The sequence below is a fragment of the Medicago sativa genome, chromosome 2 (assembly GCF_051527215.1).
Source record: "Medicago sativa cultivar Bolivia chromosome 2, Bolivia_mono, whole genome shotgun sequence".
NCBI lineage: Eukaryota > Viridiplantae > Streptophyta > Magnoliopsida > Fabales > Fabaceae > Medicago > Medicago sativa.
The window spans coordinates 24362381-24379096 of NC_140750.1; the positions used below are offsets into that span (position 1 = coordinate 24362381).

General features: G+C 32.5%; 1 protein-coding gene, 1 long non-coding RNA gene and 1 pseudogene across 2 annotated transcripts; all 3 read left to right on the forward strand.

The window, feature by feature from the left end:
- Window positions 1-5528: 5528 nt before the first annotated feature.
- LOC146945713 (uncharacterized) lies at window positions 5529-8360 on the forward strand. Its single transcript, XM_085744011.1, has 4 exons — window positions 5529-5659; window positions 6927-7091; window positions 7636-7797; window positions 7894-8360. Exons 1-4 carry the CDS (start codon window positions 5552-5554, stop codon window positions 8008-8010), a joined length of 552 nt encoding a protein of 183 aa, XP_085600137.1. The 5' UTR covers window positions 5529-5551; the 3' UTR covers window positions 8011-8360.
- A 2092-nt stretch (window positions 8361-10452) lies between these two features.
- On the forward strand, window positions 10453-11357 carry LOC146945714 (uncharacterized). Its single transcript, XR_015026463.1, has 2 exons — window positions 10453-10685; window positions 10970-11357. It is a non-coding gene; the product is annotated as an uncharacterized LOC146945714 (long non-coding RNA).
- Window positions 11358-13071: 1714 nt separating this feature from the next.
- LOC146945715 (uncharacterized) lies at window positions 13072-16429 on the forward strand (annotated as a pseudogene).
- Window positions 16430-16716: the final 287 nt, after the last annotated feature.

Sequence of the window (16716 nt, forward strand, 5' to 3'; positions counted from 1 at the left end):
GCAACATTTGGCAACATATTCGTCATTGGATTGATTTTTTTTTCGGATGACCATTTAAGTATTTCAGACCATTTTATTCAGTTTGACTATTTAAGAGGCGATTCAAAAGCTCGGCGATCTATTGTGTATAGGCATGGCAATGGGGCGGGGTGGAGACGAATTTTACATTCCCTATCCCCATACCCGATTCTCATATACTTACCCATTACCCTAACCATACCAAACGGGGATGAGAAATTGAACCCCATCCTCGTCCCCGATGGGTTCGGGTATCCCCGCCCCATCCCCATTTCCGCATTGAATAATTTTTTTAATAAAAAATATAAGTTTTTTCGCAAGCTCTAAAGAAATGTTCTAATGAATTATCCAACAATATGATCACTTTAACATTTGTTAGACCGATTAATTTAGTTGCTCCTTTAAATATCAATGATAATTTTTATAACACGACAATTATCAAACAAAATAACATGACATATCACCATAAAGTAATTTTTTGAATTCGGGACGAGTTTGGGTATGAGTTCGAGGTGGGTACCTATATACCCGTTACCTGTCCCATACTCGTGTTTTGAAATCGGGGAAAACCCAAACCCAGTCAAAACGGGAAAAACCTATCAAATTGGGTTTGGTTCGGTCGGGTAACCACGAGTATGGGTTTTGTTGCCATGCCTAATTGTGTATGTAACTTGGTTTTCATTTGTTTGGGTAATATGGAAAGAGCGGAATACTAGAATATTTAGTCAAAAGAAAGACTCTATTCATCATTTATTTGATAAAGTCAAGCTACTATCCTATTGATTGCTGAAGGCAAAATACGTTAATTTTGTTTTTGGTTAACAACTCTCTTTCTTATTTTTTTTTTGGTTCGCTTGATTACCATTTGTAAGACTTAGATGTTTCTATCTAATACATTTTGTGCTAGGAGGAATGCTTATTATTGTCAATATATTCAATTTTGATTTGTTTAAAAAAAAAATTTACAATTGATATCTTTAATTTAATTTTTACTCCACTTATAAATTTACTGACGTGACAAATTTTTTTCTTTGATAGATGACTAAAATTGATTGATTATTGGATAAATTATGCACCATTCTTTAAGAGTAACCTAAAATAAACCGAATCATTAATATTGAGTTGTCTTGTTAAAAAAGTTAATATTGAGTTGTCAAGTCACTAAACACCTTTGGCCTTTATTGACCAAAAAAATTTCCTAGTAGTTCTCAAATCTTTATTACTACAATTGATACTTATCTGAAAAAAGATGTTTTGTGGTCTCACTCACAGCACAGTATGCTTTTGACATTATATAAATGCCAGTATGAATTTTATTATTCCTTAGCATCATATTGTTTTTTTTTTTTTGAAGAAGCATCATATTGTTTTTTCTCAGTATTTTTTTATTTAATCCTTGATTAAGATCGTGGAGAGTTCATGTTTACACTTTTGAAAAATAAATTATTTTTTTTTATAGCTGTAAGCAAATGAATCGTTGTTTCATCTATGAATACAAAATTTTGGTGTAACTTTCTCTTTCAATTTCATTGTTAGTTGCTGTTATATGTTATAGATATACTACATCTAGTTTTTTTTTTTTTTTTTTTAACGGAGGTACTCTGTAGTTTTTTTTTATAAGTAATCTAATGGCTGGAACTCACAAATGTAAAATGTAAAGAAGTGCGAGATAACCATCGACATACGACGACAACCAAATTTTTGATAAAGATATTCTATTCCCACAAATAATTAGGACAATTGATTGAAGTATAGAGTCCGTGTGCTATTATATTGCTAAAGTTGCCGACCTAAAATGTTGAAGGAACCTTTAAGGGAAAAACAAAGAGAATGCCTAAAAACGGATGCTTTCATCATAAGGATAGAAAGTGGGATTGCCTTTTAGAGTAACATCTATCTTAGCTTTGAAGGATGATTATGAATAGAAAGTCAAAATAGAATATTAATTGGAGAATGCACTACAGAGCTAGCATCATCATTTACCATTAACATGCAACTCTATGGCTATAAAATGGTAGCAACGTGTGGCAAAATAGAGTAGAGGATGACCCATGAATCCTAGTTTATATGTTAAAGGAAATACAAACAATTTATCTCTCTATTTATACATTGGATTGACCGTGAGTTCGACAAAATCATGATGACACTGTGGTTTTGTCAAACTCCCAAGTCTTAAGTATAATTTAGTTAAAATCAAATTAGCTCTCTATGAATTTGTCAATCTCACGGTCGATCTAAACATGTATATAATGTTGTGAATCCTCTTCAAAATCAGTCAAAATCGATTTTGACCTTGAAGAGCGTAAGCAATCATACATGTGGCAATCCATACATTCTTGGTTTAAGAGTCTTTCATGGAGAGGTTGAAAGTGAAATGGAGCCAAGGATGACTTGCCGGTATATTAGTTTGTCACTAAAGCTAGCTTTAATTGTTTGGTACTCCCGGCAGGTCATCCTTCGGCTATATTTGGCTTTCTTCCTTTCATGTGAGACTCTTAAGACCTTATCATATGTGCTCGACCGATAGCATCCCGTTCTTGGACATAGGGTACTTGAATACTAAAGAAGCAGATCGAGTTCATTTTTCTTTTAGAGTTAATTTTATTTTCTTTATTAATTTTGTAACTCTGCAGGATATATTCAAAGGAAATGCCATACAAACTTGCCAGTACTCTCCTGCAAAAATTGAAGAGATTTGAATGAATAAGAATAACTTCCAACATCAGTGTAAGTTGTCATGCGATAAAAGAATATTGTGACTCAATTACCACTATGTTTTATTTTATATTGAATCTTTAATTATTAATGAAGTGAATTTCATTAGGTTTTTTATATTTTTTTTTTGAAAGGTAGGTTTTTATAATGTGTTAAACTCGTTTCTAAAAAAAAAAAAACGTGGTTGTAAGGTGTTGAGAGTCACGTTTTTTATACACTCATTTCAAGTCTTATCTTTATCTTACGTTGCGACTTGAATTTTTCTCAATACACCCACTCATCCAACACTATTAGGTTTGGTGGATGGCCTGAATATGAATAAGCATATATCCACAACATCTCATATAACCGATCAATAAAAAAATTATACTTGTAACAAGTTACTCAAAATCCATCCAACAAACTATATACATAACAATATTTGCATAAATTGGCGAACAACTAGCAAATTATATGGGAGATGGTTAAGTGTGAGGTTCGATTTGGTTTCATTCGTTTGATGAAATGAAATCCACAAACCAAACCGAACCGTGCGGTTCAGTAAAAAATGGCCCAAACACATTCAAACCAAATGCGATTTTCGGTTTGAGTTAATTTTATTTGCGGTTTTTTTACCGGTTTAGTTTGATTTTGAATACCCTTAATCATAACATAGAATTTTAAGGCATTATGAATGCATGGGTTCTCTCACCTATATATTACTCAACACTCATTTCTTCACAACAATCTTCTCCTCAAGTGTGAGTAAAAAATTCATTATGATCCTACTCAAACGATTTTTTTTTCATTCAGATACGATTGAAGTTGTGTGATTGGTCAAATTCTGATGTGATATCCGTCACACCTCATCAGGACTTAACAAAGAGTGATACTTTTTGTATCATTTCATGTCATATTTTTATCTTGTGTGTGATTTGATTTTTTTCTTTTTAATAAATTTCAATTCCAAAAACAAACTTAACATTTATATTCAATAGAAGCATTTTGGCAAAAAAAAAAAAACTAAAGAAATTTAAGAAGTGTAAAGTTGGAATTTAAAAAATCCAGACCACAAATATTGTATCCCCTTCATCTATGTTATAGATTGAAGATTTCCTTAAATTTTGTGAAATTACAGGTTATAAATCAAAGAGAAGTTGTTTTGTAAGAACTAAAACAAAAGTGTGGGGGGATCTCAACAATGTGTGGTGGGATGTGGTAACCTAGAGGACGCCGCTCATCTATTTTTTCATTGCAACTTTTTCTGTCAAAATTGGTTAGTTGTATACAATTGGTTAGACTTTGTCTTGGTTACTCCGCTTAATATTTTAGATCATTTAGCTCAGTTTGGTTCCTTTGGTGGTTTTACTAAACGAAAAAAACACATTATTCATCTTCAAGAATTCACATAATACTATTCACCACTTGCTTGACAATATTAAGGCTCAATCTTTTGTTTGGTTGAAAGCGAAACACAAAAATCTTGCTTTTGATTATCACTCGTGGTAGATCAATCCTTTAAATTTTTTGTAATGATTCTTTTTATTTTCATTCAGGTCTTCCTTACCTGTTTCTGATGTAACTTGATTTTTCTCTTTGCTTCTCTTCAGCACACCTTGTGCGGAAACAACAAAGAGATTTGTTTTATAAAATTCCATTTTAACTTCTTCAAAAAGAAACGATGCGAAGTCTAAAAGGATTTTTCTTACGGCTTTTGACTAGATACTTTTAGTTAAATAGACTTTTAAGGAAAAATAATCTTTTCTATCTATGAAAAGTCAGATTTTGTTTCCTCTCCCATATAATGTTTATGGGTGAGGTTGTAGTAAGTTCGCTTGACCTATTCAAAGTCTCACCCATACAATATATATTATTTTCTGATCTGTCCCATTTTTCTTTTGGATACCATGATACTGATACGAAGTTTCAACTACTTATTAAAAGGGACTAATCTCTATCGGGGAACCTGCGAGGCATATAAGTTGGATTTTCCCTTCTCGACAAGATTTTTTCTCGTTTTATTTGTCACTTTAACTTTTTTACTCTACCCCAAAATAATTTTCACTTTAAAATACCAATGCACAATTTATTATTATTTTTCCACTTCCACTAATATACAATTTTTTATTGAATTTTACCTCACTTAACTGCTCATCTTTTTTGGTGGTGACCGGGTTTCGAACCTCAAACCTTTTATATATTATGCATTGTCCTTACCAACTGAGCTAAGCTCACCATGATACTTAACTACTCATCTAATTACAGTTGATTCCTTCAAAAATAAAAATCCAATTAATAATGTTTTAGTAAATAATACTATTAATTTTACCTTGTCGAAAATATAAAATAATTTTATCATTAAAAGCAACCAAAATAATCACTTCTTTACAAATCAGACACAATGGAAAAACGACAATTATATTGAGAAGGAGTTAGTATTAAATATTAAATATTTAATTAATACTTGTTTTTATTTTCCCACTTTGTGTTTTTTGTTTTTAATTTGAAAATGAAACGAGAGCGGGAAAATGAGGCTATTAATCTTCCTTTCAACCCATTTAGATACTTTCAACAAATGCTATTGTTGAAGAAGAAGAAGAAAGTGTAATGGCTAAGAACGCAATCTCCTTCATCATCATCTTCATTCTTTCGATCCTCTTCTCTTCCTTTGTAATACACAAACTTAACCAGCAAGAATCCTATCTCATTCAACTCAAATCTTCTTTAGGTAACTTAACTAACTCAATTCTTTATCAATCTTTGATTTCTCTTGTTTTTATTATTTATTAATTATTACGTTTATTTGTTAGAAAGCATTTATTCAACCTATACATCAATCATGGAGAAGAGTATATTTGACATTAATGATGAAGATATTGCAAAGTTTGAGAATATTAATTTCCAATTAGCACAAATCGCTGATTCCTTAGAGAAACACAAAAATCAAGTGAGTTCTTTAATTAATTTATTTATTTATTGCTTCATTTACTGTTGCTTAATGTTTTGTTAGTTAGGAGAATCAAAATCTGTTAATGTTGGTTAGTTTTAATTTATGGTACCAAAATGTTGGAGATTTTGCCTATTGTTTACTGTCAAAAGCGTTGTTTTAAATCTCAGTTGCAATTGGAGATTTTGCCCGGTGTCACACACGTCTCAGGGTCCGACACCCACACGTGTGATTACATTCGGTTAATTTATTTTCTAAAATTATTAGCGGCATTGATGTGAATTTTGTACATGGTTAATGAATAAAATTCAAATAACATTTCTGTTAAATCTTAATTTGGTTTCATTGGTAGCAGTCGTTTAAGTGCTAGAGAGATCGTTTGACCACATCAGTTTCAGTGCAGCAGTTTTACAACCGCAATGTTGACCACATCTGCCGCATTTTACCAAAATGCTCGTCCACTGTTAATGAATAAAAGGCATATAACATTTCTGTTAAATCTTAATTTTGTTTCATTGGTAGTAGTAGTTTAAGTGCTAGGTAGATCAGGGGAGCTATGGTTAACGAACTATGGTTAACGAATTATGTGCATTTTACCGCATTTTGTTTCATTTCTGATGTATGCTTCTATTACTAGACATTGTACTCAGTAAATATTTTTGAATGGTGGTCTAGATGATGTGACTACAGTTTTAGATTTCCTTGTAATTTACAGACCATGACCTGTAAATTTGGAGATTTTTCCTATGGTTTAGTGTGAAAAGCGTTGTTAATTGAGGTCTGCGGCAACAATATATCAGTTTTAGAAGTGTCCGTAACAACATTGCAATTGCAGTATGGATTACATTTCCATGCATTTTACCGCAATGACGGTATATGGTTAATGAACAAAATGACATTTCTGTTAAAGCTTAATTTTGAGTCGGAAATTGTTTTTTACCTGGTGCTTATAGTAGGCTTATTGTGAGAGATGTTGGTTAGGGTGAGGTTAGCTCTGCAGGATGGTTCTGGCCTGGTGCCTATTCGTAAGGTTATTCATCGGTAGTTTAAACCTTTAAGTTTCAAGTATAGTTGTAATTGTTTTGAGTTCTCCTTATATACAAGCTCTCCATTCAATTAAAGTAAGTTACCTTATTGAAAAATGAAAAAACAAATTATATCCATGTAGGGACCATGTATCGCTTAAGTTGATAATCTAGTAGGTGGAACCATGTATAATTGTTACCTTCTTTCTCTCTTTTTGCTTATTTTATGTTGTAATTTGTAGGGATGGATGCCAGCTTTGAAGAATGAATTGTTGACTTTCATGTCAAGTCTCAAACCTTATCTTGATTTTCTTACTTCTAAAATCAGCGAGGTCTCTCATGTATCTATCAATACCTTAGTCACAATTTTTCAGAAGTTTCAAAGTTCAGCAATACCATTCATGAAGGTACGTATAAACTTTGATATCTACTTACTTTTAACTTCAAAGTTCAGTTTCACCAATATATCACCCTATTATGGTAAAGTGAGTTAATGTTGTCAAAAAGCGGCTATAGTATCATAATGTAGAGTACAAATTTGTACAAACCGCTATTGTTTTATAATGCATGATTTAGTACAAAGTGTTATCGAATTTCGTCTATAGCACTGCAGGGAAGTAGAATTTCCCCAAATTTTCATTTTCTGCAATCTGCAACTGATAATGCTAAAGTGGATATTGCTGCAGTAACCAATTTCAGTTTTTGGATATTCCTTGTACTTTATAGACTGTGATGTAATTTCTGTTAAAATTTATAGTTTGTGGCGCACCACTTATATTTTACGTTGGGCCTATTGGTATTGATTCGTAGTTTAAGTGCTAAATCATTTGAGGTATCATGGGAGCATTGTAAATGTCTTTATTGTATGGTTTATTTGACTGTAGATTCCTTTATGACTTTGCTCAAACCATAAATAATTGTTGGTTTCTTCAATTTTTTTGGTATATGTAGGAGTTGATACAAGCTTTGAAGATTCAATTGTTGAATTTCATATCAATTCTTAAACCTCACATTGATTTTCTAACTACTAAAATTAGTGAGGATCTTATGTCCATCAATACTTTAGTAACAATTGTTGAGAAGTTCCAAATTTCAGCAACACCATTCATTAAGGTATACAGATAAACTTTTATTTGTACCTTGTTTATAATTTATAAGTTGGTAGCTCTGTAGCTTCACCTTTATATATCACCCTATTATGTTTTACAGGAATCATACAACTCGGCTATAAAAATGAGTACGTCGTTGCTTTTTGGAACTGTGAAGGGGCTGAACGATTTCTTTCAATTCTGTTTGGAGGCTGCGAGACAGTATTGGAATCATTAGAAGGATCTTCTTTTAGATTCAGGCTATGAAGCTGAAGGGTAATGTTGAATTGTATGTTAGCAATCAAGACGGTTATTGTAGGTTGAAGTTGGTTTTTTTTGAAGCTGGCTCTTAGCTTTAAGTATAGTCATTAGTTTGTTAATCTCTTGCAGTGAGAAGCTAAACATACAACTGAAGAATTTCATTTTTTTGACTAGAATCATAAGCTTACATACAACTGAAGAAGCTAAACAATCTATGGCAACAATTTAGTGTTTTCTCTATCTAAATCCTATCATGATCCAGTTAAACAAATTTAGCTAAGCAAAGAGTAACTTGGTTTGCATTTCTACGAATGATAGCAACTAAAAAAAGAAAACATGCGGAGGAATCACTTGTAATGGTGAAAATTGAGTTGAATAAACTCCAAATTGATTTGCTCTTATTTTCTTTTGTTTTCTCTTTATTTATCTATCTAGAACGCCTTATTTTCAAAAGTTTCTAGACATATAATTAATACTACTAACTTGTCTTGAAATATGAATAGTCAAATTTAATACATATACAAACAGTGGACAATTTGGTAATATTAATACACAAAACAGACACACTAACTATACTGACAACTTTTCTTAAGAAATGTGAAAAATGCAAAGGGGGTTATATTAAGGGACAGAGGGAGTACAAAGTTTGATGACATTAATTTCCAATTAGCAGAAATCGCTGATTCCTTAGAGAAACACAAGAATCAAGTGAGTTCTTTAATTAATTAATTAATTTATTGCTTCATTTACTGCTGCTTGATGTTTTGTTAGTTATGATAATCAAATTCTGTTATTGAAATGCTACCAATATGTTGAAAAGCGTTGTTTTATATTGCGGTTGCAATTGTAGCTGTAGTGTAACCTCTGAAGCACCGACACTTCTAATCAAAGGCGTGTCCGGTGTCACACACGTCTCAGTGTTAGACACCCACACATGTGATTACATTCGGTTAATTTATTTTCTTAAATTATTAGCGGCATCGACATGTCTGTGTCGCTGTTGAGTCCATTTATGTAACCGTGCTTCAGAGTGTAACGTGGTTTTAGAGGTGATTGCAACAGTACCAAAACTGAAATATCTACCACATTTTCCGCATTTTACCACAATGCCCCTACATGGTTGATGAATAAAATTCCAATAACATTTCTGTTAAATCTTAATTTGGTTTCATTTGTAGTAGTAGTTTAAGTGCTAGGTAGATCATTTGAGGTAACTGGGGAGCTATGTTAATGTTTTGGATGTTCCAGAAGGATAATGTTTAAACCTTTGAGTTTCAAGTATAGTTGTAATTGGTCTAGTCGTATTGGCTTGGGATCTGGGAGTGTGCTCCTCCTCGAGGTCTCAAAAATAATTTAGGTGGGCTAATTTAGCTTCTTAAAAAAAAAAAAAGTATAGTTGTAATTGTAGCTGTAGTGTAACCTCGGAAACACCGACACTCTAATCGAAGGCGTGCCCAATGTCACACACGTCTTAGTGTCTGGCACCGATACGACACAAACACATGTGATTATATTGAATTGATTTATTTTCTCAAATTATTACGATGTTAACATGTCAGATTTGGTGTCATGTCTGCTGTCCATTTCTCTAGCGGTGCTTCATAGAGTGTTAACATGGTCGTTTCGGTATCATGTTTATTTCTGCAACGGTGCTTCATTCGTGTTGAGATGTCAGTTTCAGTGCAGCATTTTTACAACCGCAATATTGACCACATCTGCCGCATTTTACCACAATGCTCGTCCACTGTTAATGAATAAAAGGCATATAACATTTCTATTAAATCTTAATTTTGTTTCATTGGTAGTAGTAGTTTAACTGCTAGGTAGAGCAAGGGAGCTATGGTAAATGAATACTGCCATGCTCCGATGTATGCGTATATTACTAGACATTGAAGTCAGTAATATTTTAGAATTATGGTCTAGATGATGTGACTACAGTTTTAGATTTCCTTGTAATTTACGGACTTTGGAGATTTTTCCTATGGTTTAGCGTGAAAAGCGTTGTTAATTGAAGTCTGCGGCAACAATATATCAGTTTTAGAAGTGTCCGTAACAACATTGTAACTGCAGTATGGATTACATTTCCATGCATTTTACCGCAATGACGGTATATGGTTAATGAACAAAATGAAATTTCTGTTAAAGCTTAATTTTGCGTCGGAAATTGTTTTTTACCTGGTGCTTATAGTAGGCTTATTATGAGAGCTGTTGGTTAGGGTGAGTTTAGCTCTGCAGGATGGTTCTGGTGCCTATTCGTAAGGTTATTCATCGGTACTTTAAACCTTTAAGTTTCAAGTATAGTTATAATTGTTTTATGTTCTCCTTATATACAAGCTCTCCATTCAATTAAAGTTACCTTATTGAAAAATGAAAAAACAAATTATATCCAGAAATTGCATCTCATAAGTTGATAATCTAGTAGGTGAAACCATATATAATTGTTACCTTCTTTTTCTCTTTTTGCTTATTTTATGTTGTAATTTGTAGGGATTGATACCAGCTTTGAAGAATGAATTTTTGACTTTCATGTCAAGTCTCAAACCTTATCTTCATTTTCTTACTTCTAAAATCAGTGAGGTCTCTCATGTTTCCATCAATACTTTAGTCACAATTTTTCATAAGTTTCAAAGTTCAGCAATACCATTCATGAAGGTACGTATAAACTTTGATATTATTAAGAATAAAGATAGTTAGTTAGAGCTAGTAATAAGGAGTATTAGTTACTATATATAGAGTATTGATACAAGAGTGTTCCTATATATAGAGTTTAGTTGTGTAACTAACTCTAACTAACTTGCTTGCTCTCCAAGCTATCTAGATAGCTTGCTCTCCAAGCTATCTTCTCACTATATTCTAATAGATATCTTTACTTTTAACTTCAAAGTTCAGCTTCACCAATCTATCACCTTTATATATCACTCTATTATGTTTTACAGGAATCATACGACTCTGCTATACAAATGAGTATGTCGTTGCTTTCGGCACTTAAGAATGGTTTGGATGAATTCTTTCAATTCTGTTTGGAGGCTGCAAGGTGGTGTTGGAATCACATGATTCATTAGAACGATCTTCATTTTATTGGTGAATCATTTAGATTCAAGCTATGAAGCTGAAGGGTAATGTTGAATTGTATGTTAGCAATTAAGACAGCTATTGTAGTTTGAAGTTGGTTTTTTTGTAGCTGGCTAGTTTAGCTAGAAGTTTGTTAATCTCTTGCAGTGTCAGAATTTCATTTTTTGACTAGAATCATAGGCTTAGATACAACTAAATAAGGTAAACAATCTATGGCAACAATGTGTAGTATACAATCTAGAGTTTTCTCTATCTAAATCCTATCATGATTTTTTCTTTTTGACTCAAATCCTATCATGATCAAGTTAAACAAATTTAGCTAAGAAATGAGTAACTTAGTTTGCATTTCTACGATCGATATCAACTAAAAGAAGAAAAAATGTGGAGGAATCACTTGTAATGGTGAAAATTGAGTTGAATAAACTCCAAATTGATTTGTTCTTATTTTCTTTTGTTTTCTTTTTATTTATCTATCTAGAACGCCTTATTTTCAAAAGTTTCTAGACATATAATGAGAGCTTGAATAGATTATTTCATTGATATTGCAGAGTCAAGGGTAACTATTAACTACAAACAATAAGGTTTCATGACCCTTATTTTGGTTTTGAAATGAATGTGAGAGTTTACAAATTGCAATATACAATTTTTTATTTAGGATATAAGTTTAGATTGTTCATGAAAGTACACCGTAAGATTCTCTATTTTTCTCCATAGCCCTTCACTCCCTTTCCCTTCAAACTCCCAAATAAAACATAAATGTACGCCTGCGAGGTCATAATTATTAGCTTTACTTTATGTTGTCTCTTTGGCTACGATTACTTTATGCTTGATTAACAAGATTCAGTGACCTTAGCAGACGAGTAACCACAAATTTGCTTTGTTATTTGAGTATAAGAAAGGTTATTAACGTGTATTGAGTGCATAATACCAGAACTTTGATGAAAAGAAAATCTACAATGAAACAAACACCACATAAGCACTAAGAAAGAAGCCTTGTGTTGTTTGCTTGATGCTTCTTCTCAAAGCACTTGAGTCAATTCAACTTACAATATAATTAGAGTGATAATAAAAAAAAAAGTAAAATTAATATTGGATTGTCTTAGTAAAAAATAATAATAATATTGGATTGTGAATAGGGAACTCAAACAAAATAAAATAAAACGTGGTGAATTTGAATAATGAAGAAAGAATTTAGTATCCTAAAAATTAGTATGTGTTATGTATTTTTTAATGTTTTCTTACCATTCAAAAGTTAGAAGTCTCATATCGAATAGTTTTATGAGAATTTTAGTCTTTATATACGAATGTGTAATACATATTTGTGAACATGTTAGAAAGAAGAGATTCATTGGGTAGCAAATCGGATTGGATTGAATATTTATTTATTTCATTCAACATTCAACCAAAATTCTGGTTGTTACCCGATGAGTTATCCTCTTTCCAAGTTTTTTTGGAATTCTGCTCTTTACCCAACTGAAATGACTGTTTTATCCATGCGTGAGTTAAGTCACGCTGTGTACTATATATTTTCGAACAAAACCCATCAGTAAATATTCACAGCTCAATTTTTCATTCACTTCGCCTCCAAAAACTCAAAAAACGTGATTTTTTGGGTCAAAATCTTCATTCCAAATCATTGCAAATCGTCAGAAAGCAAGATTCTACGCTCATCAAGCATCAAAGAACATGTAATGTATCATCAAAACTCATCCATTTTTGCAGGTTTTGTGGTTGGTTCGTCATTTTTTGTTGTAGGTGATAAGGCTTAGCGTGAGTTAACTCACATTAGTTGTATGGGCTGTGTGAGTTAACTCACGCAGAAAGTTAACACTAGCGTGACTTAAGTCACGCTAGTGTGGTGCCCAGTTTTTGAATTTTTGCGCCATTTTTTTCCTTTGTTTGCTTACTGCACAAGTTATTTATTTATTTTTTCCTTGATATTTTTTTATTCAATACATAGAGTGATATGATTGAAAATGTGGCGGATGATGACGTTGAACCAAAACCAATCAAAATTGAAGCTTTCGGCAAAGCTTCCAGCGTAGGCGTAGGTTCCGACGTAGCATCCGGTGATGTCAAACCAAATGTAGATGTCAAGTTTAATGTCAAAATTTCCTTTCAAGCTCACATTGGTCACAACCAAGTAAAACCTAAACCGGTACCTACTGGTAACTTTGAAGAAAAACATAAACCGGTACCTACCGATGTTCGTGTTATTGAAGTAAACACCGGGTCATTTTTTACAAAAAATGAAAGATGGAGAGATCGAGAAGAATTACTTGGTTGGGTTCGTCAACAAGCGGCAAGGGCCGAATTTACTATTTCTATTAATAAATCTAGTTTAATAAGGTTATACTTGACGATGCAATGTGAAAGGAGTGGTGAATTCAAGCCACCTAAGACGAGGAAGAAACCGAAGCTTGAAGGAATGGGCTCAAGGAAATGTGAATGTCTGTTTAGGTTGAAATGGTTCTTTGAGAAGAACACACAAGATTGGTGGATTGCAATGCTTTGTGGAATTCATAACCATGAGTTGGCGCCAAAGTTAACCAGCCACCTTCTTGCGGGTCGACTAAAAGCGGAGGAGAAGCAAAGAGTTTGGAGGCGCCTAGGAATATTCTCACGGATTTGAAGGAAAAAAACAAAGAAAGTGTGACAATCATCAAGCAAGTGTACAATGCGCGAACTAGATGGTGCAAGGGGCAAAAAGAGGACAAGACGGAGATGCAATACTTGATTTCAAAGTTGGAGAAGCATAAATACGTCTATTTCACAAGAGAAAATAGTGAGGAAACTACTCTTGAAGACATATTTTTTGCTCATCCGGAGTCAATTGATATGCTTAACACTTTTCCCACTGTTTTGGTCATGGACTCCACTTACAAAAGCAATACCTACCGAATGCCGTTATTTGAGATTGTTTGTGTCTTCTCTACGAAAATGACGTATTCGGTTGCGTTTGTCTTTCTTTCCTTTGAACAAGAGAAAGAACTTTACTTGGACACTTTGATGATGACATGAAATTGTTATTGTTGTCGTTTTAATTTTTTGCAGAGAAGCTTGAAATTGAAGTGACCATGTTCATGAATCTATGTTGCAGATAAGTGAAGGAGGGAAGATTTTGAGAAGATGAACACATGGGTATAATGGTCTTTTCACATTTGTCTATAAAGCTCAGGGGTATTTTAGTCCTTTGATACCAACTTTTATTTTTGTTTGCGTGTTTGTTAGGCTAAATTGATTTGATTTTGTTCAAAGCAACATATTATGGGTGCACATATTTTATATTTTGAATATTTTAATTTCACTAAAGTCCGTGTTGGCATATATAGTAACTTCACATTAAAGGGTCAATGGATTGTTCACAAGTCCGGTAAAAATGTTGAAATTGTTAAATCGTACATCATAACATAGGGTTGAACCACAACATTTTCATTTATGTGCGTGAGTTTATAATAAATTTGTTATTTCGTCTAGCTAAAAAAAAACGCCAATGGATTAGTCATAAAATCTCAAACATACTTACTAATTACTTAATTCAAGATTTAATGAAAATACCACTACCGTATATTAAGGCTAATTATTTACCCAATTTTTGTTAGTAGATATTTGAAAATGAAACCAGAGCGGGGAAATAAAGACTATTAATCTTTCTTTCATATTCATATCATCATTTTGTTAAAGAAAAAGAGAAAGAGAAAATTGGAGAATCAATGGAAAGCTCAAAGCTCTTTACTTTCATCTTCATCGTTCTTTTCCCACTTGCATTGTCATTATTTCCACACGAACTTAAGCAATTCTTTCATCTCCAACAACTCAAATCAATTTTAGGTAATTGATTTTCTTATTCCACAAGCAGTCATGATTCTTGTGTTGTTCTTGATCATTTTTTTTTATTACTTAGGTGTCTGTGACTTGAATGAAGAATTTATTGCAAAGTTGAATTTGGAAATGGAAGAATTCATTGCTTCCGGATCGAATAAGAAGTTTGAGCCTATTCATGTGAGTTCTTTTTATTGCTTCTTTTACTGTTTTGTTATTGGGAGAATTAAATTCTGTTCAAGTTTGTTAGTTTGGTAGTTTTTATTGTTTAAATTCTGTTCCTGTTTGTTATTGATTTTCAATATGAAACATGTCCGTTGTAGATAATCTGTTTTTGGATGTCTCTTGTAGTTTATGGACCATATGCTGTAATTTTATGGTACCAAGATCTTCAAGATTTTGCATATGGTTTAGTGTGAAGCATAATTTTAAGTTGTAGTCTGCACTATCGACCGCGTTCGTTTTACCATTAAAGCTTAATTGAACAAAAGGCAAATAACATTTCTGTTAAAACTTGATCATTTGAGGTTTTTCTATGTTTGAAAAATTACCTTTAAGTTTCATGTATGGTTGCGTTCAATTCGTCACTTCCTCTATTAAAAAAAGATAGAACAAATTATATACAGAAGTTGCATACCGTATCATTGTATGTCATATTGATCATGTGGCAAGATTGGCAGGGTTTGATTAAATGTCGCATTAGTATAGACCCTTGTGAAAATTGAGCTGAATGCATGTTAAGCTTCATATACATCTACTAGGGGAATTGAAATCTGAGAAAAGAGTGTCCAATTCAGCATTTTTTATGTTCAATTTAAGCTACATAATATTTGTTGTAATAATTTGTAGGTGGGTAAACCAGCTTTGAAGAATGAAATGTTGAACTTCATATCAAATCTTAAACCTCACTTTGATTTTCTAAGTTCTACAATAAGTGAAGCCTGTCTTGTGTCCATCAATAATTTGGTAACAATGGTTGAAAAGTTGCAAAAGTCAGCAACACAATTCATGAAGGTACATATACACTTTTGTATCTTCTAAACTTGTTGCAGCTTCACCAATATGTATTTCCCTTCTTTATTTAACAGGCATGCTCATATATATAGCCAATTGCAAAGTTAGTTGTTAAAAAACTAGCTTACTTGTGTAACAAGCAAGCTCTTAACTAACCAAGTATTTGCAACTTTATAGTATATTATGCCTAACAAAGTTATGGTTAAGTGGAGTATGCTATAGCTGTTTTTAGACATTCCTTGTAATTTATCGACCATGTGCTGTAATTTTATGGTACCATAATCTCGGAGATTCTACCTATGGTTTAGTGTGAAGCATAGTCTTAAGTAATTTATAAGTTTTCAATTTCACCCTATTTATATGTTTGACAGGAATTGTACGAGTCTGCTATACCATATATCATGAAAATTGAGAAGGGCTTGAATGAATTCTTTCAATTCTGTTTGGAGGCTGCAAAATGGTGTTGGAATCACATGATTCATGATTAGAATCAAGCTAAGGGTAGTGTCCAAGTGTATCTTCGGAGCTGAGACAGTTATTTTAGGTTGAAGTTAGTTGTTTAGATACAAGTTTGCTAGCTTTAAGTATAGTGCTTAGTATGTTAGTAATATTTTTTTTACTAGAATTATATGTATTCATTCAACTGAATAATGTAACAAATCTTACTCTATAAGGTAAGCTACTAGTTTTTTTAGTCAAAGTTGAGTTGAATAAATTGTCAAATTGATTTTGTTTTTATTTTATTTTCTCTCTCTTTATTTGTCGCTTCAAATTA